The sequence below is a fragment of the Grus americana genome, chromosome 4, assembly GCF_028858705.1.
Source record: "Grus americana isolate bGruAme1 chromosome 4, bGruAme1.mat, whole genome shotgun sequence".
Taxonomy (NCBI): domain Eukaryota; kingdom Metazoa; phylum Chordata; class Aves; order Gruiformes; family Gruidae; genus Grus; species Grus americana.
The window spans coordinates 40962410-40988816 of NC_072855.1; the positions used below are offsets into that span (position 1 = coordinate 40962410).

The 26407-nt window shown below is 37.6% G+C and overlaps 1 protein-coding gene across 2 annotated transcripts in view; it reads right to left on the reverse strand.

The window, feature by feature from the left end:
• GALNTL6 (polypeptide N-acetylgalactosaminyltransferase like 6) overlaps positions 1-26407 on the reverse strand; it is a 490185-nt gene that overhangs the window by 306099 nt on the left and 157679 nt on the right. For both annotated transcript variants that reach the window (XM_054825417.1, XM_054825418.1), the window contains exon 2: positions 14887-14995. In XM_054825417.1, the coding sequence (XP_054681392.1) occupies positions 14887-14995 (109 nt within the window). The remainder of the gene's footprint in view (positions 1-14886; positions 14996-26407) is intronic.

Sequence of the window (26407 nt, forward strand, 5' to 3'; positions counted from 1 at the left end):
AAAAAAATCCATTCTCACATATGGAGATAATACATATTCACAGTTAAAGTTTGAGGCTGATCCAGGAACAAGAACTCTGCCACCTGATTCCCAAAACAGTGACTCAGTGACAAGGCCATCCTTCCTTCTGCAAAGCTGAGAAGGTAGAGTTTGCACACTCAGGGCCAAGAAGGCAACTTCCTCAGGTAGTATGTATGTATTTTATTGCTTTTTCAGGTCCACTTGGATCTATACATTATAAAATACAGTACCATATTTCTCAGATGATAGTTTATTATGAAACTGAAGCTGAGTCTGCAAATAATTACCTAGTTTAATAAAACACCCCAGACACCCTCACCCCTACAAATTCAGTTATCCTGAAGACAAGGAATATAAGCCCAGGGAAGTGTATTAACATGTTAAGATATAGCAAGGTGCAGTTATGGCAGATAAACAACTGAAACTCAAGTTATTCACGTTCTTGGAACTGGTCTACCTAAGTCCGTCGTCTTTACTTAAAACATAATACATTTTTTTCCACCACACCCACAGTGACACTTTGAATCTCAGTGCTCTTCTTTTCCTGTTTTCTTTTGGCAAATTGGACATATTACTCTTCTGAAGACTGTATTGATACTACATATACTGCTGCATTTACTCACCACCACCACACATACCAGTGACTGCCTTTCCCTCCTACAAGATACCACTAATGCAGCAATCATTAATATTGCCTTTTATCATTCATTTTGTGGTTTAAAACACATTCTTCACTTGAAAGAGCCTTACGACTGACTGACATTCTTGTGGTAAGGACTAAACTTAATGCTTGACCTGCTATGAGCAAGCTCTATACAGCCCTTTTCCTCCCTTGCCATTGATTTGCCTCTTTCTGAATAAGACGAGTCTAATTAATGCCAACTATTTTTCAAACCCCTGACACAAATTTGACTAAATTTCCTCTACTAAAGTTGACTGAAATTTCTAGTCAATATATGCTGTGGAATCAAGCAGAGGCAGATGTGGAGACTCAAAAAATGACCTTCAGGCCACGAACTGAACAGATTTTCAACTAATTAGTTCAAAATATTTTCTATTCAAAAGGACAACTCATCACCTCCAGAACACAACTAAATATTTATTCCAAGGACCACAGTTATGCATAATTCAGCAGGAACCTGCATATGCCTATTGGGAATCTTTTTGAAAAAGTTAATTTGCTGGAAAATGATGTTTGGATTCAGCCAAAAATATTTGCTGAATTTCTTTCAGCTAGTTGATGTCTGGGTTAAAAGAAGCAAATAAAAAATATATTTTGAAACCCAAACTTTTAAAATTAGTCTGTTTTTCAAAATCTTACGTAAATGACAAAACTTAACTAACATTAGCAAATGATAGACATCCAGTTTGAAAATCCTCTTTGTGAACCAAAACAATACTTTCTCATTTTATCATAGACAGAAGTATCAACCCAAAGTTTCAAATATCAACCCAAAAAGTCTTACATGCACACAGCTTTAACTTTCAGATATATATGAAACAACTCCCTAAATATTTCTTTCTCACTAAGAAAAATTTAAAAATGCTAAATTCCATGATGCAGATTCATGATGTATTTATGCAGCACACAGTAATTCTCAGTTCTACTTTTGTCTGTATGATCAAAAGCCCCTCAAAATTAATTATCAAAATAAATCCATTTTTTTAGGAGAAGGGAGCAACCATGCTAAAGAGCAAGCATACACACTTCCCTAGCCCTCCATAACCACAGGTAACAGAAGAACAGGACATAAAGCAGAGATTAACTTAAATTGTAGGCTTTGTTTTAGAAGCATTACCAGAAATTCCACCTTTTAATTTGTCAACTATATTTGAAACTAGAAAAGCAGAAAGAAATCATCGTTCCTCATATTTTCCAGCAGAAAAAAACCCAACCACTTAGCATGTATATTTTGTTGCCATTAATTCATCTCCGCATTCATAGGATACATTTTAACTTATAGAATGTTTCTCCACATGTTTAATATAATCTTTCCTGTACTTTCTTGAATAGTAAAGCTACATCTTTAAAATAGTTGAAAGCCTCACTGTGTATTGCTGCAATTGAGAGAAATTATGACAGAGGACTTGGACTGGATTAAGAATTAAAGCTCCACAGAGAGGAAGACTTTCTGTATAAGGCTGCATTTGGCATTTCAAAATGTTTTCAATTTTTTATATTTGTTCCAATTACTGAGTCTTGATTTTTTTTTTAGTTATATTTTCAGAATACATTTTCCAAAATCCATGATGCTTTTGCTAAAATCAGACTTGTCACTGACAGAAATCACTAGTAATGAGCTCACTTCCTTTACAATAGACTCATCATCCAGATGGTCTGTGAAAGTGCATGCAATACAATTAAGCTTATTGAAAGAATCTATCCTTCAATATGCCTTTATGAGTCTTTGCTAAAAATAAATGAATAAAAACCCATCCCTACATGGTACATTCAGGTTTTACACTAAGCAGTGACAAACCTTCTAATCGATTCCTTTCCTCCTCTCTTTTCCCTTTTGTTTGTATCAGTTGACCAAGAAATATTTGAAGATATAAACTGTTCTTCATCCAGGCATTCAGAGAGACAGCTACCCTCAAGGATTATCATTAAAGGACCTTCTCAAAATGGAGATTTAGCTCCTGAACTAAGTTTTTACAACTGTGAGATTAAACTTCCCTCAAATGATAGGTCTGAACTGAACCACACCAGTGGGCTAGAATTGTAGCCAAGAATCTATCCTTTTATCAGTACCCTTATTAGCATTTTTGAGATGTGTAATTATTATCCACTAAACAAAACAGATAGGAAATGAAAAAATGTTACTTGAGTATAAGACATTGCCAAGAAATGGTCAGGGTCTCATAACTTCCATGTAAAACTTCAGATTCCTCAGAAAAAAAACCCATATGAAAACACGGTCTGTATCATAGTTTATTACAGACTTTTAAAAAAAGTTGATTGTATAAACTGGGGAAAAAAAGTCATTTAAATACCATACTGAAGTGGCGGTATGTTAATAACTTGCTTAACTTACTGATAACAGCAGCTAATTAAAATGTCAGCCCTCTAGAACTTTAACAGCTCACAGCTTTCACCCTTCTTTCTGAAGCATGTGAAGTTTGGATTTCTTCCCAGTAGAACTGCTTTAGTAAAAACTAGGAAAACAATATATCAAAAAACCCAAATAAACTAACATGCTATTTATTTAGAGGCTTCTTTTAATTTTTGTGTGACAATATTAAAACTAGATTAGCCTCTCAACTAAAAAATCCTTGAAGAGTGACTCTAAGCATTCAATAACCAGAATAGCCTTTCCTTCGACAGAGCAGGAAAGCAGCTATCTTGTCTTCTGGAGACTACTCCTTCCCTGATTTATACACCAGTACTCACTGTGCTTCAGGATCAGTCTCACCTTTTGTAAGCTGCCATGGAACAACAATGCAAGGAGCAACAAGAAGCATCCATAGCCTCACAGACATTGACCCGTTCCCAAAACACACACATGCTATCCAATTAATCAGCATGTAAAATAGAAGTAACCTGAAAATAGGGTAACCTGAAATTACTTTAGCTATCATTTAAAAAGTTAAACCTCTTTTTCAGAGCAAATGAACTGACAAATACCAAAAGCAAGACTGTCTCCATGTTTTAAGAATACTGATAATACAATTAAAAAAAAAAAAAAGGCTAAAAAATACTTTGAAATTACGTTGGTGAATTTAACTATGTCCTCTGCTAAACTGTATTTTCCATACATGAAAAAAACTAAGCTTACAACGTCAAGTCAAATAGAAGCATATGGATAGAATTTTACAGCAATACATTATATATCATCTTTGAAGAACCTTAACAATTGCAGTGTTAAGGAAAGCAACTGGTGAATTTTAGAGTGAAAAGGGCTTTCTAATTGTTTTGGAATGGCATGCCTTGTGATTATCATCATGGTTATTCTAGATGATGAAGTCTGTAACACACAAGGTTAATGGCTAGTGCTGCAGGATATGTGTGGCACCAGCATACTGTGCTGATAGCAAATTCCCTCAAATATTACATAGCTTAGACCAAAAAATGAGTCTTGGTCAATCATTTGCAAATCTTCAAATTGAAGTTCCTGTTATGGGTCTTTTGACCTGGATTCAGGTTAAAGGAATGTCTTCCTTAAAACTTTTAAAGAAATAGTCTTTAAAGCTTGTTGACAGCAGCTTATTCCATGTTTTAAACTTAAAAGATAACACAAAAGCAGTAAGGAAAAATTCCCTTTTGTCATTGCTTTTGAATTGAAAAGTATGGTCTTGATCTGCTATAATTGCTGTCAAGTACTTGTTCCAGCTCTTTTGCCACAGTTTAGTCAGGATTCATTTCCCCCTTCTTCTTTGAATTGGGATTTTCATAGGAAAACAAGCAACAACTGGAAACTGAAATACAAAAAAACCTGCAACGTTTCTTTGTGCCAGTGAGTCAAGCAGTAATTGCCCTGCAATGATATCTACAGATGAGCTCCTATAAAATTTCACTTAGATAGTCCTGAAAAAGTTTAAGTAAAAGGAGAAAGACAACAGTGCTAACCGTGCCCAAAACCAAAACACCTTCCTAGACTGCAAGTGACAAATTAAAAGACAGATTTGAGCTGAGACCTCCTCTCACACCCCCCACCCAAAAAAACCCCCCAAAACTTCTAAAGTCAAGTTTCCCTTCTCTTTCACTTACTTCCAGGCAGCAACTCTATTAAACCCCCAAGTATTACACATTAAATATATTCACCAACATCAGCACTTCATTACTAATACTGATGTGAATCCATTGACAGATCTTCACCACCGTAAAAGATAATAATATACTTGGGCTTATCACAAGTTAATTGGCAGATGGCATCTGCTTTTTGGTGTTTTCTTTAAATTTCATTTTTCCTTTGGCTTGTTTGTTTCTCTTTCTCTTTAAAATTGTGTAAGCATTGAGATCAACATTCAAATACAAGGGGAGAAGGTACTAGAAGGGAGAGTTTGGTCTGTTAAGGGTTTGACACCATGCTTGTCCCCACAGATGAAAATATAGGTAAAGATGAAAGACTAGCAACTTTAATACTTTTTGTAACACAGCATTTCTTGAAATCTGACCATTAATTTCCAGCTAGAATATGTATCATTGGTTTATGGTGTAGTCATATACATTTCTTGCCAAGATACTGGAAATATAAATTTCTTTCTGCCTGTCATGTTAAAAATCAACGTGCCAATGCCCGGTACAGAAGGGTACACTGAAGATCATTTCCAGTGTTCTAATTAATATGAGTCAAAGGGATGTATTATGAAGTCTGTTTCCCTGTCCTTGGCCTCTCTGGTAGTCCTTAAAAATTAGCTTACCAATTACATTTAAGTGGTATTGCTGATGAGGTTTCAAAGGTGGGGGCAGGGGGGGGGGGAGGCAGGGAAAACCAGGGCAAGAATCCAGTTAACTTCAACCACAAGAAGTGCCTCAAATCTTTGCTGTGAGTACTGAGACCACAGAGTCATTGTGCTTTAAAAGGAAGCTTGACTCTAACTTACAGCCACACATAAACTCCTTTTTACGTATAGGTTTAAGTGGTAAGAGTTAGTACTATCATGTGCGCAGTTTTCCAAGGGAGACAAATGCTACACAGCCCCAGCCTTACGCTTCCTGGCTTCTTCTGTGTAATATTAGATTGTAACTTGAGATCCAGTGGGGGTGCGTACTAACCCCAAATCACCACTTAAATAATACTGTGAGATGCCATTTCACAATCTGAGGAAGCAAATTTGTAGTCGTCCAAGAAAAAACTTAAGCACTTGTGAAAAAAAAAAAAAACCAAACCCACAAAACAAAACAAAAGAAAAAATACAACCAAAATAAACTGTATTTTCTAGATATCAGGGATTAACCTTCCGGAGGAGGCATGACTGAAAAAATCTCTCTTTCCAGTTCAGTATCTGAGAGTATAATACCCTTATTTGTGCTTGGCACCTGGCTTCAAACTAATCTCAGTCTTTTCAATAGGACATCCAGACCGTTAAGCTGAAAGAGCTTAAAAGGAAGAGTGGTAGAATCAGATCATAGTCTAGTGCACTCCATACTTACAGAGCAAATGTGTTTTAATATGTGAAACACTTTATGTGTTCCTCCCAGCTCAGGAGCTGCACATCCTAACAAAGAGGAAGTCAAGCAAAAACACCAAGAGGCCCCCATGGATGAACAAGGAGCTCCTGGGCAAAGTCAAACAAAAAAAGGAAGCCTACAGAGGGTGGAAGCAAGGGCAGGTGGCCTGGGAAGAATACAGAGAAACTGTCCGAGCAGCCAGGGAGCAGGTTAGGAAAGCCAAAGCCCTGACAGAAATTACTCTGGCCAGGGATGTCAAGGACAACAAGAAAAGCTTCTATAGGTATGTCAGTGAGAAAAGGAGGATGAGGGAAAATGTGGGTCCCCTCCGGAATGAAACGGGTGACCTGGTTACCCAGGATATGGAGAAGGCTGAGGTACTCAATGACTTCTTTGCCTCAGTCTTCACTGGCAAATACCTGAACCGCACTGCCCAGGTCGCAGAAGGCAGGGACTGGGAGAATGAAGAACCGCCCACTGTAGGGGAAGATCAGGTTCAAGAAGGAACCTGAAGGTGCACAAGTCCATGGGACCTGATGAGTTGCATCCGCGCGTCTTGAGGGAACTGACGGATGAAGTGGCCAGGCCACTTGCCATCATATTTGAGAAGTCCTGGCAGTCCAGCAAAGTTCCCGCTGACTGGAAGAGGGGGAACATAACCCCCATTTTGAAGAAGGGTAAAAAGGAAGACCCAGGGAACTACAGGCCGGTCACTCTCACCTCTGTGCCTGGCAAGATCATGGAGCAGACCCTCCTGGAGACTATGCTCAGGCACATGGAAAATAAGGAGGTGATTGGTGACAGCCAACACGGCTTCGCTAAGGGCAAATCGTGCCTGACAATTTGGTGACCTTCTATGATGCGGTTACAGCGTCAGTGGATAAGGGAAGGGCAGCTGACGTCATCTACCTGGACTTGTGCAAGGCATTTGACACTGTCCCGCGTGACATTCTTGTCTTTAAATTGGAGAGACATGGATTCGATGGATGGACCACTTGGTACATAAGGAATTGGCTGGATGGTCGCACTCAAAGAGTTGTGGTCAATGGCTCAATGTCCAAGTGGAGAATGGTGACGAGTGGCGTTCCTCAGGGGTCGGTACTGGGATCGGCACTGTTCAACATCTTTGTTGGCGACATGGACAGTGGGATCGAGTGCGCCCTCAGCAACTTTGCCGACAACACCAAGCTGTGTGGTGTGGTCGACACGCTGGAGGGAAGGGATGCCATCCAGAGGGACCCTGACAGGCTGGAGAGGTGGGCCTGTGCGAACCGCATGAAGTTCAACAAGGCCAAGTGCAAGGTCCTGCATGTGGGTCGGCGCAATCCCAAGCACAACTATAGGCTGGGCGAGGAATGGATTGAAAGCAGCCCCGAGGAGAAGGACTTGGGGGTATTGATTGATGAGAAGCTCAACATGAGCCGGCAGTGTGCGCTTGCAGCCCAGAAAGCCAACCGTGTCCTGGGCTGCATCAAAAGAGACGTGACCAGCAGGTCGAGGGAGGTGATGCTGCCTCTCTACTCCGCTCTGGTGAGACCCCACCTGGAGTACCGCGTCCAGCTCTGGGGGGCCCCAGTACAGGAGAGACATGGAGCTGTTGGAGCGAGTCCAGAGGAGGGCCATGAAGCTGATCAGAGGGCTGGAGCACCTCTCCTATGAGGACAGGCTGAGAGAGTTGGGGTTGTTCAGCCTGGAGAAGAGAAGGCTCCGGGGAGATCTAATTGCAGCTTACCAGTACCTGAAGGGGCCTACAGGAAAGCTGGAGAGGGACTGTTTACAAGGACATGGAGTGACAGGACAAGGGGTAATGGGTTTAAGCTGAAGGAGGGTTGTTTTAGATGAGATGTTAGAAAGAAATTCTTTACTATGAGGGTGGTGAGGCACTGGAACAGGTTGCCCAGAGAGGTTGTGGAGGCCCTATCCCTGGAAGTGTTTAAGACCAGGCTGGATGAGGCTTTGGGCAACGTGGTCTAGTGGAGGGTGTCCCTGCCCGCAGCAGGGGGGTTGGAACTAGATGATCTTTAAGGTTCCTTCCAATCCAAACCATTCTATGATTCTATGTAACTGCAGTAGACTGTATCCATCTCTTTCATATTACATATCCTTTACATGCCATCTCCTTGACAATGACTAACACTGTATTTTAGAGTTTTTTAATTATGTCAGACTTGCATTAAGATAAACTGATGAACATTTTTTCCTTTTACAAAATATACATTGTAGATCGCATGAAGCATATTCATGATTAATGCTATGAACAATTAGGTTGTGACTGTTTATTGAGACCTGGGCTACCACTACATTTCCAATTATATTGCAAGTTCTCAAAATCTTTCTAAAGGAATTGCAATTTCAGAAGTCTAAATTAAATTTAGGAAATCTGTTTAATATATAATGCTGACAGAATTCCCAGTGTGTAATCCCATCTGAAATATGGGATAAGTAAATCAATATTTAGTATACGCTTCTTTTCCTGAACAACTTTGATTATGTTTACCTGTATCACAGAACTAATTTTTTCATAACCAGTAGGGAATTACATTTAATGTTGCTGTCTTTATGATGCTGCCTCATATCTTCTAGATGCACTCTGGCACTAGGCTTTGCTTTGACAAGTTCTTCTGAATTTAAGAATGAGCACTGTTCAAAATGATAAGGATTAACCACAGAAGTTTGGGGGAATTATTCTACTGCACTTTATTCTCAAAAATTCTTGAACAGAAGTGATGGGGGAAAAAAAATCACCAGTGTACAATTTCTTTAGGTCACACAAAAGTCAAATCTCAGGTGTGCACTACTTTTTCTTGCTGTGCAAAAGCACTTTTGATTCTTTTGCCTCCTTTTAACATTCCACCCGAAGAATATAGAGTTTCATTCTATTTCCATTTTCATCACAAATATATACAGTTCACTTCTTTTTCAATGTTTCTGTTTAGTTTGTTTATAGAACTAATCTGTATGAATGTTTGTTTGTAGAACTATAGAACTTACTGTCTGTTTGTCATCTTTATGAAATGTCTGCACCGAGGCATGTAAAGGTCAAGATCTTTAAAATCCTCTTCTCCTGGTCAAGATAACATTTTGAAGAAGCAGAAAGGTAAAGACTATACTGAGTACAGGGAAGAATTAAAACCTTCATTCATTCCCTGCACATAAGGGCTTCCACCTGCTCTTTAACTATACCAATAGGAGGAACAAAGACTGTGCAAATGGCTCAGCAACTGCTGGGATAACCACTGGGTGATACCCTACATTCTAAAAGTCTTTTCCTCTGAGATCTTATTAGCAGACAGGAGCAAAATGGCTCAACAGTCAAACATCCAAGTATTGACACATCTTAGAAGTCTTTTTATCAATTCCTTAACCATTTTCTTTTGCAGACAAAGGTTTTTATAAATTTTTATTTAGTGCTATAAACACAGCTCCTTACCTGTTACCATTCTCTCAGAAATTTTCTTTCAATTGCATGGAATTTTCAATGCCCCTCATAGAACATAATAATTTCAGCATACACATGCAAGCAGTCAATAATATCTCCAAACCATTATAAAGGGGAAAAAAAAGACAATATTTAAAGAACAGTCCTTTGAAACGTTTCCTTTCCAAAACAATGTGAAACAGAAATTGAAAAATAGAAAACACTACAGAACTTGCAGTATGCAATCTTTCTACGTCACTTTATAGGCTATTAATTTCATTAATAGAGTTGATAAAAAAAATTCAGAAATTAAACCTTATTTTTTGTTTTCCATCAGTTCTGCTCAGCTGGATAGTTTCCATTTTTCTATTCCTCCAGCTCCCCTTTTTTGCAGTATTTTACAATGGGAGAGCTATCACATGTAGTTACAAATAGCTTTTCATGATCAAAAATAGCACCATATTTAAGTATAAACATTCAATCTCTACTTCTTTAAAAGCCCAAGAATTACACATTTGAATCCTCCTTCTTATCTGAGAAGGGCTGTAATTCATCATTACAGCTATTACTACGAACTGATGAAGACATACAGCTGAGAATTTCTTGAGGGAAATAGATAGAATGACTTCCAGAAATGGAGTAACAATGACATTGACTCTCTAGGACTCTCAGTCTCACTACCCAGGACATAAAGATAGAGAACAGAATTTCTTCTTATGGATACTTCTGAATTACTACCTTAGGCCTTCATGGCTCTTTCCTGTGAATCTCATCCTTCATGGGAGCATTCAGGGATCTCAGACTCCTAGTTGCACACAGAAAGCTTGAAAATCAGTGGCCACTGGTGCCACAACAGCTGCCATGCTCCTGAAATGAACATCTTGATAGACATGTCCTTGGAGCCCTCCCCAGAAGGGAAGTAGGGAAATCTCTGATGAAATGAAGAAACTTGCTGTGTCAGTAGGTGATAAACGGCTATACCAGGGGCTTCAGCATCCAGGTTCTCTATATCCAGAGATGCAGGCAGACTTACACTGCCCCGATACAATCAGCGTTGCTGCAGCTGGACTAATACGCGTCCTGGTAGCTATCTAGGTTATTACTACGCAAGCTGCGTTTACACAGGGTGCACTCACAACTCTGAACTGCAATGCAAGAATGCTCTTCTGATATACATAAGACATTGTTTACTACTTACCGAAACAAAAATGATGACAGATGTAAGATTTGCATTTGTTTATACTTCTCATATTTTTTAATGCAAATTAAGCGTATTCTTCATCAAGCCATGTCATCAGCTGTATTCCCAGAGAAAACTAAATTAATAGAAACAACTCTTAGTTTAAAATGCTGATTTCTTGTCAAAAAGATGGCATGACATCAGCTCCAATAAAGTCAGTTTCTCTGATTAGCTTGTTCTGTTCCTGCCCCCTCCATTGTAATATCTGATTGACTTAATGGGTTACTTCAGAAAGTGGAAACAAGTAAACTTCTATTTCTTTTTTTTTTCTTCCTTGTTTAGTCAAGAAGGGGTTTTTGGGTTTCTGTTCATTTGCTTCATTTTTCTAAGATAAACTTTTGCATTCCTTTTTCTGTATTTCAGTCACTGGTTTCGAGGTAATGGCAGAATAATATTCAGAGAAAAACGGAAGTGATTGGGATGACTGAATGAAATAATTTTCATTTCACTATATCTATTCTGTACTGATGAGCAGTATATTTAATATAAATCATTAAATGCTCCTTTCTGCTCTTGAGTAAATCAGGGCTTGGATAACTGTCAACTAATTGGCTATCTTCACTATTCTACCAACAGCATAGTAATTAGTAATTCTGCAAGCCAACAGCACATTCCCTCTATTGGCTTCTTGCATTCATGCATCAAAATTAACTACCTAAATTCTTAAAACTGTTTTGCAAGTTTTATTTCCACTCAGAGAGATTGCAAATATTGAAACTGCATTAAAAACTCGTCAAAGAGAAATAAGCTGTAAATAGAACAGCAAATTAATTGGTATTAGAGAGGTAGTTGTGGTGCTTTTCCTAACTCAATAAAAAAGCAAGACTAAACATCATAGCATACAGAAAATAGACAATTAACCTGTCAAAATCATTCTATCATAGCAGTCAGAGAACTATGAAGATTCCAGACAGAATTAGAAATTTTAAATATGGAATACCTACTATGACAGTATAGGATGACAAATCTGGCTATACGAAAGGTTATTTATCAAAGTATCTGAAAAGAGCAAGAAATGCATTTCCTAAACGAACAGTTTACCCAGGTGCAGTCATTCCTTCCGACAGCAAATGGAATAGGCACTGGCTATTTGATGAGTCTTTTAAGGAACATAAACCAAGGCATAAATTCCAGCACAAATGTCTTCAATACCGTGTCTCAGTGTGGTTGGGTTTTCTGTTGGTTTTGTTGACATGTTTTGGTTTGGTTTTTTTAAAAGAACAACTTTCAGCAATACAAATAAATAGGGGGAAACTTCTCAAGCATAACAGACTCATCTCTCAATCACCTGGACCAACATCATTCCTGTGTCTCGCCTGGCTGCTCTGTGAGTTTCAAAAGTTCTGTACAGGTAAGGTAAGGTAACAGGAACACATGAATAACTGATTTCCCGTTTTCTAGACAAAGATAAACAGTGGCAATAAGCAGCAGCTATGGTGTGATTGCATCTGTACCACCCTTGTTTTCTCAGGTGGGAAGCCCACAGGGGTGTTTTCCACTCTAAAGGACTTCAGCAAATAATTCCAGCTGAAGGGAAGTGACCTTGCTAGGACCTATACTATGAGCAAAGTCCATATAAGTGAGAAGTTGAAAAAATAGTACCAGTTATTAAAGCCTCTGTCTCTGCAAGAGTCTTTGAATATTAATTATGTTTGGGCTACATCAGGAGCTTATACATGTAAAGCCTTGCCACTCCATTATTCACGCCAGTCCTTCTCAAGTACCATTATCATGCTAACAGAATATGAACTAACGGTAGAAACACCATAACATACATTTGAACCTCGGGTGATCCAACAAAGCCCCACAAAACCAAAAGTAACGTGAGCTCACTTCAGCATTTATATGAAAGGTAATTTGTAATTTTAGAACCAAAAAAAGATGAGCTAGAACACCTAAAATAAACAGAAATGGTACCATTTTTCTGCATGTCTTGCAAATGGCTTTTCTCTTTTAGCTTTAAAATAATTGAATTATTTCTATTGAGGAGAGACCACTCAAATTCAGGAACATTGGTTTTAATTTGGTGGAATAAAAGGGGAAGAAAATATGTGCCCTTGAAACAGAAAAAGTAGCCATGGAGAAAGTAGCACCTCTCCATAATTAGATTTATGAAATTCACATTCCCAATTTCTTAGGAAATTGTAAGCTTTACAGATAAACAGCTAAACTGAATTAAAAAAGACTTCAGTGCTTTCTTCTTTTCTGTGTAATGAGCATTGACTGCCTTTTCTGAAATGTCCTGAGAAGCCCTTTCACTGGTGTTATTTTCATGCCTTCAGATTGATTTTTAACTAAAACTTGATTTCGGCTATATTTTGTTTTGTTATTAGGGATAGAAATTATATAGTATGTCCCAAAAGAGTGCACGGAGATACTCTGGCTTTGCATTTGTATTACTATTTTGTGATTTTCAAAGAAAAAAAATCATTAAAAGTTAATTTAATCTAATGAATAATAATGACAGAAATCATTAAACGGTTTTCTTAAACAGTTAAACTCAGCAAACACTATCACAAAGAAGCCAATAAAAGTATAAATAAGTCAGAATGTTTTAAGTTAATGTATTATTATTATTACCAAGAGGAGAAGCTTACTGGAAAAAAATATTCACCTACTAGGGCATTCAACTACGGTTATAATGTTAGGAGTAGGACTGGGAATTACAGAGCTACATACCACGTTTTGCTGAGTTCTTAGTCGATTCCATACAATGGCTTGCATTACATTGGTAATGCTGTAGCTATCCATGAGATAATCATAAGTATTGCTGTTTATTTTCCAAAACATATGGGGTCCACATTTCATACTCGGGAATCAGAAGTACATTGCCAAACCAGATAACCACCCATTCTAATCAGATAATGAGATATTCCCTACTTATGTACATGTTTCTACATGCATGCTGCTTCTATTTTGTACAACCTCTGTTAGATATTTGCCATTTTACACGTAACAATTTGGAACAAAATTAATATTGATTTGACAACTCCTTAGAATAACTCCATCCCCCCCACAGCTTTTTTCCTCCTAAGCACATGTGGGAGGGAAGGATAATTTTTTTTTGTTAGTGATTGAGAAGATTCAAAAGAGAAAGGGAAAAATGGTTTATAAAATTAACCTACACTTGAAATAATTTACTGGTTCAGGCCCCTGCAAAATTAAGTACTTACCAAGTCTTATGAATCTGTCAACTAGATTCAGTTATAGAGGTATTTTGGGGGAGGTGTTGGCTGTCTTCTAACAGTGGGATCAAGACAGCATAATTTATTTTATAATGGTAGATTGGCCTTTGTAAAATAATGACTTTCAGACACTGATTAAGGTGCAGTTCAACTGCTGTTTCCCTTCTTTCCTTTTAATTTAATTCATCTTATGTTGAATAGTTGTAAATGGTATTACAAAAGAAAGATTCAAGTCTGAACATGCTCTGATGACAGAAAGAGGAACACAACCTTTCTTTGCACATATAGCATACAGCACGTGAAGGAACATTAAAATTACATTACTCACTGTAACAAAGTGCCTTTCGGTGTATCTGCAAATACAATTTGCTCCCATTTTCAAATAATTTTAGACTGTCAGAATCAAGTGAAGTAGCTTTAGCGACACTAAAGGATTTGAGAATGGTAAAAGGGTCAAAGTTTGTTCCTAACATAACCTTGGATGTTCTTGACAGTTATAAGTACTGAGCTCAGATTTTATCCACTGCTTTGAGGACAACTCAGCTTCAGTAGTAACATATGTCCCTTTGGAAACCAACACTTTTGCTTATACTTGGTCACAGGATAACAAATTATTTCAACCTGAAAAATACTTTCTTAATAATATTTTTGCCTGTTTCCTTGTGTATATATAATGTTTCCATTACATAGCTATTAGCATGAAACATTATTTTTATTTTCACTTGGCTATTTTCAGAGATAAGGTATTTGTGCTTGGTCTGACCCCTTCGTTCAGAACATTATGTCCTTGTGACATACTACAATCAAAAAAAGGCTGTTAGGAATGTGTTTGAACTGACTTAAAAGAAAAAGTAACCATATGGACAAGAAATGAATAAACCACTTAAATTTTCTCTGAACTTATGTATACCTGAACGCATAGCATCCTTCTGAATGCTTTCATAATCATGCCAGTCCTTCCTTTTCAAGCCATCAGTCCAGGTAAAGAGCTGTCCGTCTCCCAGCCCCAATGGAAGTGTCTGTGAAAACAGCAAACACACAAACAAATGCATATATACATACATATATGGTTTGCATTATTACAGAATAATAATAATAATATGGCACAAGCAAATATAACATTATTTATCCAATGCAAATATCGAAACTTTACCGCAGTAAATGAAGCTATTTAGAAAAATAGTGTGAGAAAACCATGAATTTAGTTCTTGACAAACAATTAATTGAAGTATGTCAAACAACTCATGCTTAACATTTCTTTCCAGCACTGTCCTGCTATGACTGCTTGGCAAGAAGCTCACAGAACTTAAGCGGACCAGTAAAACTGAACAAGTTTCAAAAATGACCCATCCTTCAACTCATGAAGTACCTTGATTTTTTCCATAAACTATCGCTTGTGCAAAATTGGAGTTATAGTTACTCAGCACCTTCCAAGAAAACAAACCCATGCAGCATAAAGTTGGTAAGTTGACTTCCCCTTTCCAGACTCCAAATTCTTGGGTCAGGCTACAAACTGCTTTTCACTTCTAAGCAAATTTATCTTTCTAGAGCTTTTCTTCTGTCTCATTCTTTCTGCCAAATGCTGGTATTTTATAAAAAATAAAATAGGTACCATTAGAAGTACATTAGAACTACACAAAATTCAGATCTGTAGGAAGTAGAACAAAGCTGCAGAAGGTTTCAAATAAAGTTAGTCTTTTTCTAAATGCTTAATTTACAAAAAAATGTGGTAAAAGAAGTGGAAGAAATTTTGATAAGCAAAGATGATGATCTACCATATCTGCAGTGAAGAAAGTGAGGAAGCAATTCATTGCTGCTTAGGCGTAACATGAAAAATCTAGTTCTGTTAATTCTAGATTTGAATGAGTAAATGTCCAGAATGAAGGGCACGTGTATGTTACAAATGTTGTTATCAATGAGTACGTGAAAACACTTGAAAAGCAGTTCCAGGGAAGCAAAATTTGATCAGCCTTCTACCAAGGAAAAGCTCTACAAAAATCTTATGCATATGTATGTAAGAGCGATGCTCTGAACTTCATGTATGAAGTTTGTAAACCCAATGAACATCGGACTCACCCATCTTCTCTTACTGATTTTACACCACCGGCAGCACGAAACTGGATGATACACAGTGGCTCCAAGTGAAGTTGTATCAGCATTTTCAGTAAGGGTGTCTCTTTTTAGGACAGAGAAATGTTTGCCAAGCTACAATATGTGGACCTGGTAGCTAGGCCATCCTTAAAATTAGGGTTTGAAGGCTTTCAGAGTTGTAAGCAAGAAGTGAGGAATGCCAGGCATGGCTGGTTACCTTTAAGCAAAGGAAGAAGGTAGAACCATGCAGAAAACCTCTGCTTTAGGTCAGCTGATATTTCTGTGAATGTTGGATATTCAGGGCAAGGTGTTGTGACCTCAATGCTCTCCAACAAATCCACGAGTTACTGAGAAAAATCCATCACATTCTGCTAGCATGACCTTCTATTTTTAGTTTTGATATTAAAGGTAACTTATGTTACATATCACCAAAATACAATTCAGCCTGTGTTTATTCCTCTAATATAACATTGCAGACATATCCCAAGAAAACACTCTGTTGTCGTGTTTTAATCTAAGTCAGAAGTTCACATCTGGAAGAACTGAAGAAGAACTGAAGATACCTTGATAAAACTATTCCATGCTATCAAAATATTTAACCTTTCATGTCCTTGAAATGAACTCATTAATTTCAATAACTCTTGAGTTCAAATAATGCTAATGTTCTAATAGTAATTTTAAATACCTTGTTTTTAAAGTCAGAAGGTAAGACAGGCTGCAACAGCTTTAACCATGATTCTTGAGTCCAAATTCCTAAAATCATCCACTCTGAAGCACTAACTTGCTCTTTAAAAGTCAGGCCCAGACAGATTGGCTTCCAATTAAACTTCTATCTCTTGTCAATATGGGTACAGCTGGTGTGAACGACTTGTTCCAAAAATTCAAGAGTATCAAGACTATCAAAACTATCAAAACCAGGATAAACTTTACTTTTGTGACCCTTTAGTCCTGTGCTGGCTTCTTTCCCTAAAAAATAGTGATTTAAATGGCAAGTTTGCAGCACACTGAAAGAAAGCTGAGTAGTAGAGTTTACACCTGTTTCTTGTTGTCTATTTGCATTCTGATGCCAATACTCTTAAAAATATTAATTACTTGTAGTTACTTTACCTGATAACATTTACAAGTCTAATGTACCAGGGGGCCCTCTTTCAAGCATAATATAGTTAAATACATTTACTAAAATTAATCTAGCAAAAGCATAAATATAAATTCAAATATTGTGCGATACACAAAAAGCTAACTAAAGTCTTGCTGTGGCTCATATTTTGGAAGGGTTACGTTGCCCTAAGAAGAAACAGGAAACAAATAAATCCAGAAACATAGTGTTGGTGTCATCATATGTCCTTATTTAATGACTGAGGTTTTTGTTTGGATTTTTTGGATTTTTTTTTTAATAAATCCCTTAACTGTCTCCGATCAAAATACATATTGTTAAGAGAAATCAATACCATGGTGATTTTTCAGCTCTAACATCCTTTCTGTGTAGGGGGAATTAAATACAATGCCCTCGCAAGTGGCTTCCTAAAAGTGATATTCAGACAGCATAATCTCAATGGGGAGTGTAGACTGCGGCCCTCAGAGGGACTGGACTCATGAAATTCACCCTGCGTACACACTAGAGTTTTACTTCTGCATTGAGCATGAAATAGGGCTTAGGAAAGGATGTAGAGTTTCACAGCCAAACTCTCTGGAAAGAGCAAGAATTTTGCAGTGAAAATTCTACAGCTCTGAAGAAATCAGAACTTCTTTCAGTTCCTCAACTAAATATCTCCCTTGCCAGCAACTGAAGGAATTTTTTTTTTTCTTTTTTGATGTTGCTATATTGCTTAACAAGATACAAAAGCACTTGAGAAAACTGGTTCCTCCATTTCACTTCTGTCTAAGGGTAAACAAATTGCATTTTGAAAGACCTTAAAACACAGTTTCTGGAATAATGTTAAAACTGTTAAAAGGCTGCATAGTAAAATTCCATCTAAGTATGCTCACATGCCTCTTTCCAGAAGACAGTGATTGGAAGAGCCCCCGTTTCTAAAGCTTCTCCAGCTGGCAAGTAAGCAATGGAAAGAAAGGAAAAAAAAAAAAAAAGGAAAACTAATTTAATAGTCTTATTCTAGCTTTATCTTCTCCCTACATACTCCCTCTACTTTTCTTTCTCAGTTCTCCATCTTTTTGGATACATTGATAATTTACACTATTTTGCATCAAACTGGAACAAACTCTTGTTTTGTTATACACAGGCTATGACGATCTGGTGTAATGGCTAGGTAATAGTAATGAAGACAGCTTTGCTATTTGTAAGTACGCACAAGATAGCCCAGCAACCACATCCCAACCTCTACAGTCAATCTCAGAAAGACAAGTTCTGAGTGGGGGAATATGAAGTCACTTCACAAGATTACATGTGCCAATGAATTTTGAGTTTTTGCTGAATGTATATTTAACCATAAACTGATGGGCTAAACTGAGATAAAATTAACCACACCACATAAGTAGAAATGCTAAAGGTGGCAACAAAAGGAATTCTTCATTTTAGGGGTAACATATGGAGCAGCCAGACTAAAAATGATTAAATTCATGCTATAAAATACCTTATGACTTCAGCACAAAATTGAAGTTACACGTTTAAACAAATAATCAAATAAACTTGGGTTCGAGCCCATAAAAGAAAAGTTTATCAAGGCTTATTGATCTGTGGCTAAGCAAATTACTGAGCCATCGATCGTGGGAGACAAAGTATTCTGGAGAATACATGCTTGTTATGTGCACATTCTGGGTTCTCATATATTTAAATAGCAGCAGCACTGTGAGATTGGTGTGAAGTCTTCATTCTACGTGTGTCTGTAACTGTGAGCGCAACAATACTCTTTGGTATACGTGAGGGGCTAAGAAACGGGAGGCATGACTGGAGAATGTTACGGTTCCTTCCAACATATGCAGCAGGGCTTCTTTCCAGAGGAAATCAAGGTATGAGAAAGGAGAGGGTTCGTGCACCCTCGCCCTCCAGTACCTCACCCTAATATACAAGCAATGCTTATATGTGTTCTTTAGTGATATATCACTATATAGGATTGAGAAACCAGCACAGCTTATTAGCTGAAACATACGGTTTTCCTCTCTGAAACATTTCTGTAAGTCACCCACAAACAGTGCAGTCTGCCCCTACAGCCCTTAGCCTCTTGAACTCAAGAACTATTTTTATCATTGAAGCACTGTTACAATAGCAAATATCACTCTGCATACGAAGAGCTGGATTTTGACTGGCTGTCAAAAAAATCCTACAACAATTTATCATCCAACCGTTTGTTACACGTAGTATGCAGCTGTGAGTTGCACACTTTTTGTGTTTCGGTCCAAAAGGGATTACCCACCTACAGCAACATTACGTACAGCATCTGCCTTACTATTTCATTTTCACATTAACCTCAAACCTTTTGGGATGCAAGACTGATACAGTACTACACAGACTCAGAAGATCCTGCTCCTCTAGAGAAGACTCAACATCTGGTTCAATTACAGAGAATACGATAAGCCCAAAAACCAGTACAATTATCAAAAAACTCTCTCACAGACTATTAGATCCCTCAAGAGGGGGGAAAAAGCTTCTCTGCTGTGACATTTGAAAGCTTGAACTCAGAAACAAGTGCCTTCATTGAATAACTCATTTATTTTTAATTTCACTCTGTGGAGGCAGACAATTAGAGGGGACTCAGGCAAAGGAAGATGATATATCAATGGAAATGCACCTTTCTAAAAAAAAAGAAGAGATAATTACAGATTCAGTTTGAGCCTGAGGATTTGCTCACTAGCTCTAGGGTTATTTTACTAAACACCAATATACAATCAAATACTGCATTAAAAAAAAAATCATATGCTGATCAGCCCAACCATTTCCAATTGTTTAATGAATTTTGGGAAATAATCTTACCTAGAACACTGGTATTTGTTCCTGCTCAGGAAAAGATGCACATGGGAAAGAAAGGTGGTAAAGAAGTACTGAGATTAGACACCTTCAGGGATGTTTCAAGAGAAGCATAAAAACATCCACTGTTTGATTCTCCTTTGTTCTTGAAATAAAAGATTCTGTATAGTGTTTGTAAACAGTATTGTGTAAAACAGATAATTTACTGTTTTTTTCCATCCTCCTAACACAGATAATTCCCAGGACTCTAAGCCCTGACCTACTACTCTGACCAAACAAGACAGTAAGGAAAAAAAAAAAGCCCACCGAGCAAATGAATTAATTCCTTTATCAGAATAAAGTTAAGGAACATCTTTATCAGAATAAAGTTAAGGAATATCTTTTAAAGAGGTGGTATCACTAGATATAACACCATATGCTTATTATAAATCCACTGCAATATCACAAAGTGCCCATTCCAAAATTTCTGTTCTGGTTATAAGCACAGGAAGACAGACATTCCCATGAAGCTTATTCCCCAAGAGGTGGAACAGTCATCAGAAGTACTCAGTTTGAAAGATTTCCTCTTTTTTGGTTGATGCTAAATTTTAGCACGAGACTGTCAAAGTGAAATATTACCACGATAGCACCAAAATCTGAAGCGCTCTCCCACTTCCACACACAAGGAAACATCCATTCTGGTGCAGTGACTGGTTGAGGGAATTAGGGATAAAACTCCAAAATATTATTTCCCCTAAGGATGTGCTAGATATAAGGTAGGCTCATCTACAGAAAAGGTACAAAACCCAAACATCTCATCTCTATGCTTAAGCTCTGAACATTGCCTGTGTGACTCTCCTTTCCTGTATCTCTTCAGCGTTAAGACTAAAAAACAAAAAAGGGCTTACATCTGAACTTCCAAATATAACTGAGATCTGTGTATAAGTATTATGGAGAGCAAATAGGTACAATACAGTCCTTAAGCGCCTGTGAAGTTCCCATCACCATAAAATGAAAGTATCGCACCTAGTCATTTGGATCTACCATGATCTTTTCTAAAGATACCAAGAGCAGGCATTGCACAGCCTGAAAATATCACCTGAGAGTTTTGAACCTCCAGGCTAAATACTTCTCAGGGTCCTTCTCTGGGATGCTGTCCCTCTGGGAGGAAAGCAGTGGCCGCAGCAGGTGCGGTGGCAGGCTGTGGGCACCCACTTCTCGATGCCACTCACGGATGATTCCGGTCGGTCCTGCACCACTGCCGGCCAGCCACTGCCTGCCAAAACTGCTGCCCATCAGAGCGGTGCTGCAGGGACGCACAAGATGCCCGGGGAGAAACGGAGAGACAAGAGAGCTGGAGGGGCATTCAGGGGACCTCATCCTACTGCACCATCCTCCCACATACTTCAAACAAATGACTGCTGCAGAACTGGATATTCTCATTAGGTTGAAAGACACTGAAGATGAAGAAAAGGTTGTTCAGTAAAATGTAGAGAACTACTATTTGCTATCAAGAGAAGGTGGTAAAGACTTAGAATCTTTCAAAAAGAAGAAAAAATCAGAATACATGCAGATATAATTACTGCCTTTTAATTTTATTTTTACTTTATTTTTAAGTACTTTTAAAACATTTAAAAAAATATGAACCTGAATTGTTTTCTAAACCCTTGACTTCAAGCAATATAATAAAGAGTTGAGGACTTGATGAATTTCTTCATACACTCAGATTTCCTGTGGCATTTATTTGTTATGCCACAGCAAATAAGTGTTCATTGCACTGACATTTACATTAGTAGAAATAATTAGCCCAGCACATCAAAAAAAGGGCAGCACTTGATTTAGTCTGCGACATCTGAATGACTCAAGGTTATTTCATTTTTGAAACACTTATATCAGACTTTCTGTGCTTTCAGTTTCTAGAATATCATGGACAACCCAGTAGCATTGTGCCATCAATTCCAAATTAAAGCTGTTAATAATGTTATTTAGAAAATGCCAAGCTCCCCAAGCATTTCATTACTGAGATTTTTATAGACAGGTATAAAAGCTGTTATTGTTACACTACGGTTATATTGTTAAAGTCACAAAACTGCAGAAAAAAACCTAAGTTAAACCATGAGTTTTAAAAAATCACAATTTCCTATGGACCTGGTGTATGAGTGCTTGAGCACTGGGTGAATGAGAACTCTGTAAGGATGCATTTGCATGCTGGAAAGTTGTGATTTATCATGTCAAATTATGGAAGATTACAGGTGTTTAATAATATACATTGGTGTGAAAAGACTAACAGCTTCTTTAGCACAGATTCTGTCTTGCATCCATCATTCATGGATTAAGAGCTTGCAGTATGCACCACCATTCAGGATGCAGAATTTTAAATACATGTGTTTTACAAGTTATCAGAAGAAGGGTTCATAGACTTCTACTATGTTGACTGCATCAGGTGATACTCCAAGGACAGTTCTGAGCTTCACTACTCTGATACATGTTGAAACTATCCTCAAAAATTATTTATAATTTTTTTTAACATTCAACATTTCCAAAACATCCATTATCACCTCAGTGAAAGGACCAGGGCAATTTCAGTGAATTTGTCATATGAACAATGAGCTTCATGCTGGCATCTCTTATTACTATAAAAGAGAAGCAACCTGAAAGTTGACACTTGTATTTCCTGACTGCTAAGAATGACTCGGGCAATGCAGGCAAAAGTACTCTAAATCTCAAAAGCAATACAGCAGAGTGGGACAGAATAGTGCCAAGCAGTTATTCTGGGCACATCACAGGATGTCTAAATGGATGTATCTGTGTTTTGGTTAGTGTCCACTGCCTTTTTTTGCCCTTTCACTTGGCACCACTGAGAAATGCCTGGCTCCCCCTTCTTTACTCCCCACAGTCAGGTATTTATACACACTGGTAAGATGCTCCCGATCCTTGTCTTGTTAAGGCCAAACACACCCAGCTCCCTCAGCTTCTCCCCATATGACAGATGGTCCAGAGCCTTCAGAGTGGGGCGAGGGCATTACTGGTTCCACAGACAAGGGATAAAACTCTGAAGGAGTCTGGACTCCGTATCTGTTGAAACTGAAACACCATGAGGACAAAGGTGACCTGCAAAGCCTGGCGATGAACCGAAGTGGTGAACCTTGGCACACGAAGGCACAATTTCAGCTGACAGGAGGTAGGATGGTAGGATGTACACTGAAAGGTACATCCCTTCAAAAAAAAGATTCCTCAGAGCAAGTACATCCCACCTCTTTCTGCCTGCTGATCGAAGCTGCCGACAGATTTGCTCAGTGACTAAAACACCTAAACCAATCTTTTCTTAATGTTTTATTTTCACTTGTCTCAATTCCAACTTGGTGAAGAGAAACGGAACTCGAGTAACACAAGCATCTATGACAGATCTAAATGAACTAAAACACACACTGACAATGTGCTGCTTCTCCAGGTCTTCTCCTTCAACTCAAGAGGGCTTTGCCAGCACAGAAGGGTAAGCTTGCAGAAGAGCTTGCATCCATACTCGACTATTAATTTTCAGCAAGTTTAAAAATCATATCTGATGTTGTGTTAATGCTGCATACTTGTAACGACTGCCTCTTTTCACTATGGAAAGAATCATGCTGTTTTATACTGGCCACCACACCAACTCAAGACAAAAAGTGCTTTTGTAGGATTCAAGTGTCAGGTGTTCTAAGCAGAAAATCATTGAGATATCTAGTCAATGGTGACTAAAAATCATATTTTCTGATGTTAACTTCTAAAGTAATTTGCCTTTGAATTTCTTTCAATAAAAGCACATCCTCTCTTAGGTAGTATTCACAGAGTGCTGAACATACTTTATAATCAGTACAGACTGATCACTACAGTTAGGTTATCACTAATGAGAAAACTTCAACTTATTCATTGTTGCATGAGACAACAACAATTTCAGAAGCATTTTCTATTTTTTTTTTCTCCTTTGATGCACCTTTTACTTATAAAAAAATTCATTTTCTTCATGACTGTAACATTCTTCAAATCTCTGTGGTACAGCTGATAACAGCTTTGCAGCAAATCTGATAACACTGACCCAGCAGACCCAGCAATATTAGAAAAAAATAGCTACCATTTATTATTGCTTTTTTTAAATAACGCAAGCTGACCAATATTTTCAATAGAAATGGATTTTTGGCATATTCTGTTGTAATACAAACATTGTAAGAGAAAGGTCAGAGGCAGAAACTAACTTTAGCCAAACTGGCTACCTGGCATGTTTTAGCACTAAATAAAAAAAATTGCTACAAAATATCAGTTTCTGCAGCAATGAGATAGCATATTCCATATTTTTGACTGCAGTATAAGATAAAACTTAATTTGGCCTCTCAGAGTATTTATAAAAGCTAATAGCCCTCTATGAGTACATTTTTTAATTGTTACAATAGAAAAGTAATAATTTTCTTTAATGAGGGTTTTAATGAGCTTTAAATTCTAATCTCTATAGATAAATTACCACACTATGAAACAGCCTCTGCATACAGGTGAAATACAATAAATTTTCATTTTCTGCAATTGTCTGAACATTGTTACAAACTGCAGAATGAAAATACCGATTTGTTTAAATAGTACTTTTGAAGTTGTTTGCTGATCCATGCCACAACCAAATTCATGTTCCAAGGGCACTGATTTGCAGAATACTCGAGCTTTTGGCAACACTCATATGGAGGAGGAAAACACTTTACTGTCTTGCTGAGTGTCACATAGTCCTAATCTGTTCACAAATACTCCAGACTACCTACATTAAAAAGTAAACTTTTATGCAAAAAACTCCGCAGAAAGTAATGCTGTTCCTATCAGAAGTCTCTTTCTTCCTGCAAAAACACCCTACAGATAAAGAACTGGCATTAAAACATACCAATTAAATGCATCATTAATACTGATTTTGGAATTTGTGGTTTAGTTTACACTGGAAAACAAAACATTGTTTAATTAACTAAAGTAATGAACCCATGTTGGAAAAGAATTAATATCTTGCACTTTAAAGAAGACCTTGAATCAAACTAATCTGCCTAAATGCAAGTGCCAACTCTTAACAGCAGGCTTCTGATGCTGCAGAACATGTATCATCACTCCATCTCTCAAAGAATGCTTTATTATGTGGGCATTGGATAGTAATTGCCATTGTCTAAGAGATTTGCAAACAAACTCCACAGACTGCTGCAGAAAGCAAGCCGATTAAACACAACCGACAGGTTTACGTTCTCGTTCAGCCTTCTTAAGACAATATGAAGCTGATAAGGAGACCTCTTCCAAGGTCTTTGGAAGCATGACAATTTCTGTGCTTTGTGTGAATTCAGGGCAGGTTTACTGAGGCCAACAGTAGTCTTGCTAGTAATTCCATCCAGCGTGATGAAGTTTGGAAGTAAAGGAACTAAAATTTTCAGTGGTTCTACCATGGTCACAGATGATCATGAGAGAAGTCTGAGTCATCTACTTTTTAAAAAAACAGTTCCTAAACTATGAGCTACAGACTTAGTTTCACTTTTCCATGTAAAGTTAGATTACATTTAGGTTACATTTGTTCCAGCCTGCACTATAACTCTTCTTCCTGCTATTAATAAATAGGAATTTTGGGGGGTCTTTTTTTTTGGGGGGGGGGGGGGGGCGGTTGGGGCTTTTTTTTGGATCTCATCATGCTTTCCGAATCTGACTTAACTCCATGCTCATTCCATTCTCAACCTCATACTCATTCCCACAATCATTTCCCTTCCTTTCTTCTAAGTGTTTTTAAGTCAAGCTATTCCCACGCAAATACATTTTATAGGTAATTCTCTAAAAATAAAGTACGTTGAGGGAAATTTGACAAAATAATATTGTTTAGTATACTCCTTTCTAGTGAGAAAAAGGTTTTCAATCTCTTTACTCTGTACCAACTGAACAGTAACACAAGAAAGTAATGAATAACTCTAACATACTAAAAGAGAATAGATTTTGCTCTCCTTTAACTGAATCCAGTTGATTGCAACAACAGGTTAATTAATACTGAAGAATTTCTGAAGAATCTTAATGCTAAGATATTATGGCAGCTCCTGTTGCTGTCCTGTCATGCCCATTTTTGTTGAAACACCAAAAATAAATTCACTGCTACAGAAAGTTTTAAGCCATGTTTTATTGTGTGAAATCGGTCGCAGAATCATAAAAATATATCTGGAAGATCCTTTGAGATATAATCTTACCCCACCTCAAATCAGGACAGGATATGCCTAAATCGCTTCCCTGAAGTATCTAACTCATGTGCCCTTGCAGACCTCCAACAGCAGAGACTGCACAATCTCTCAAGGCAATCTACTTCAGTACTTCATTATTCTTGCAATTACAAAACTTCCCCTTTCATCTAACCTGCATTACTTGCCATAATTTAAGCCTTTTATTTCTTTGTTCTTTTCACCAGGGACAGGAATAA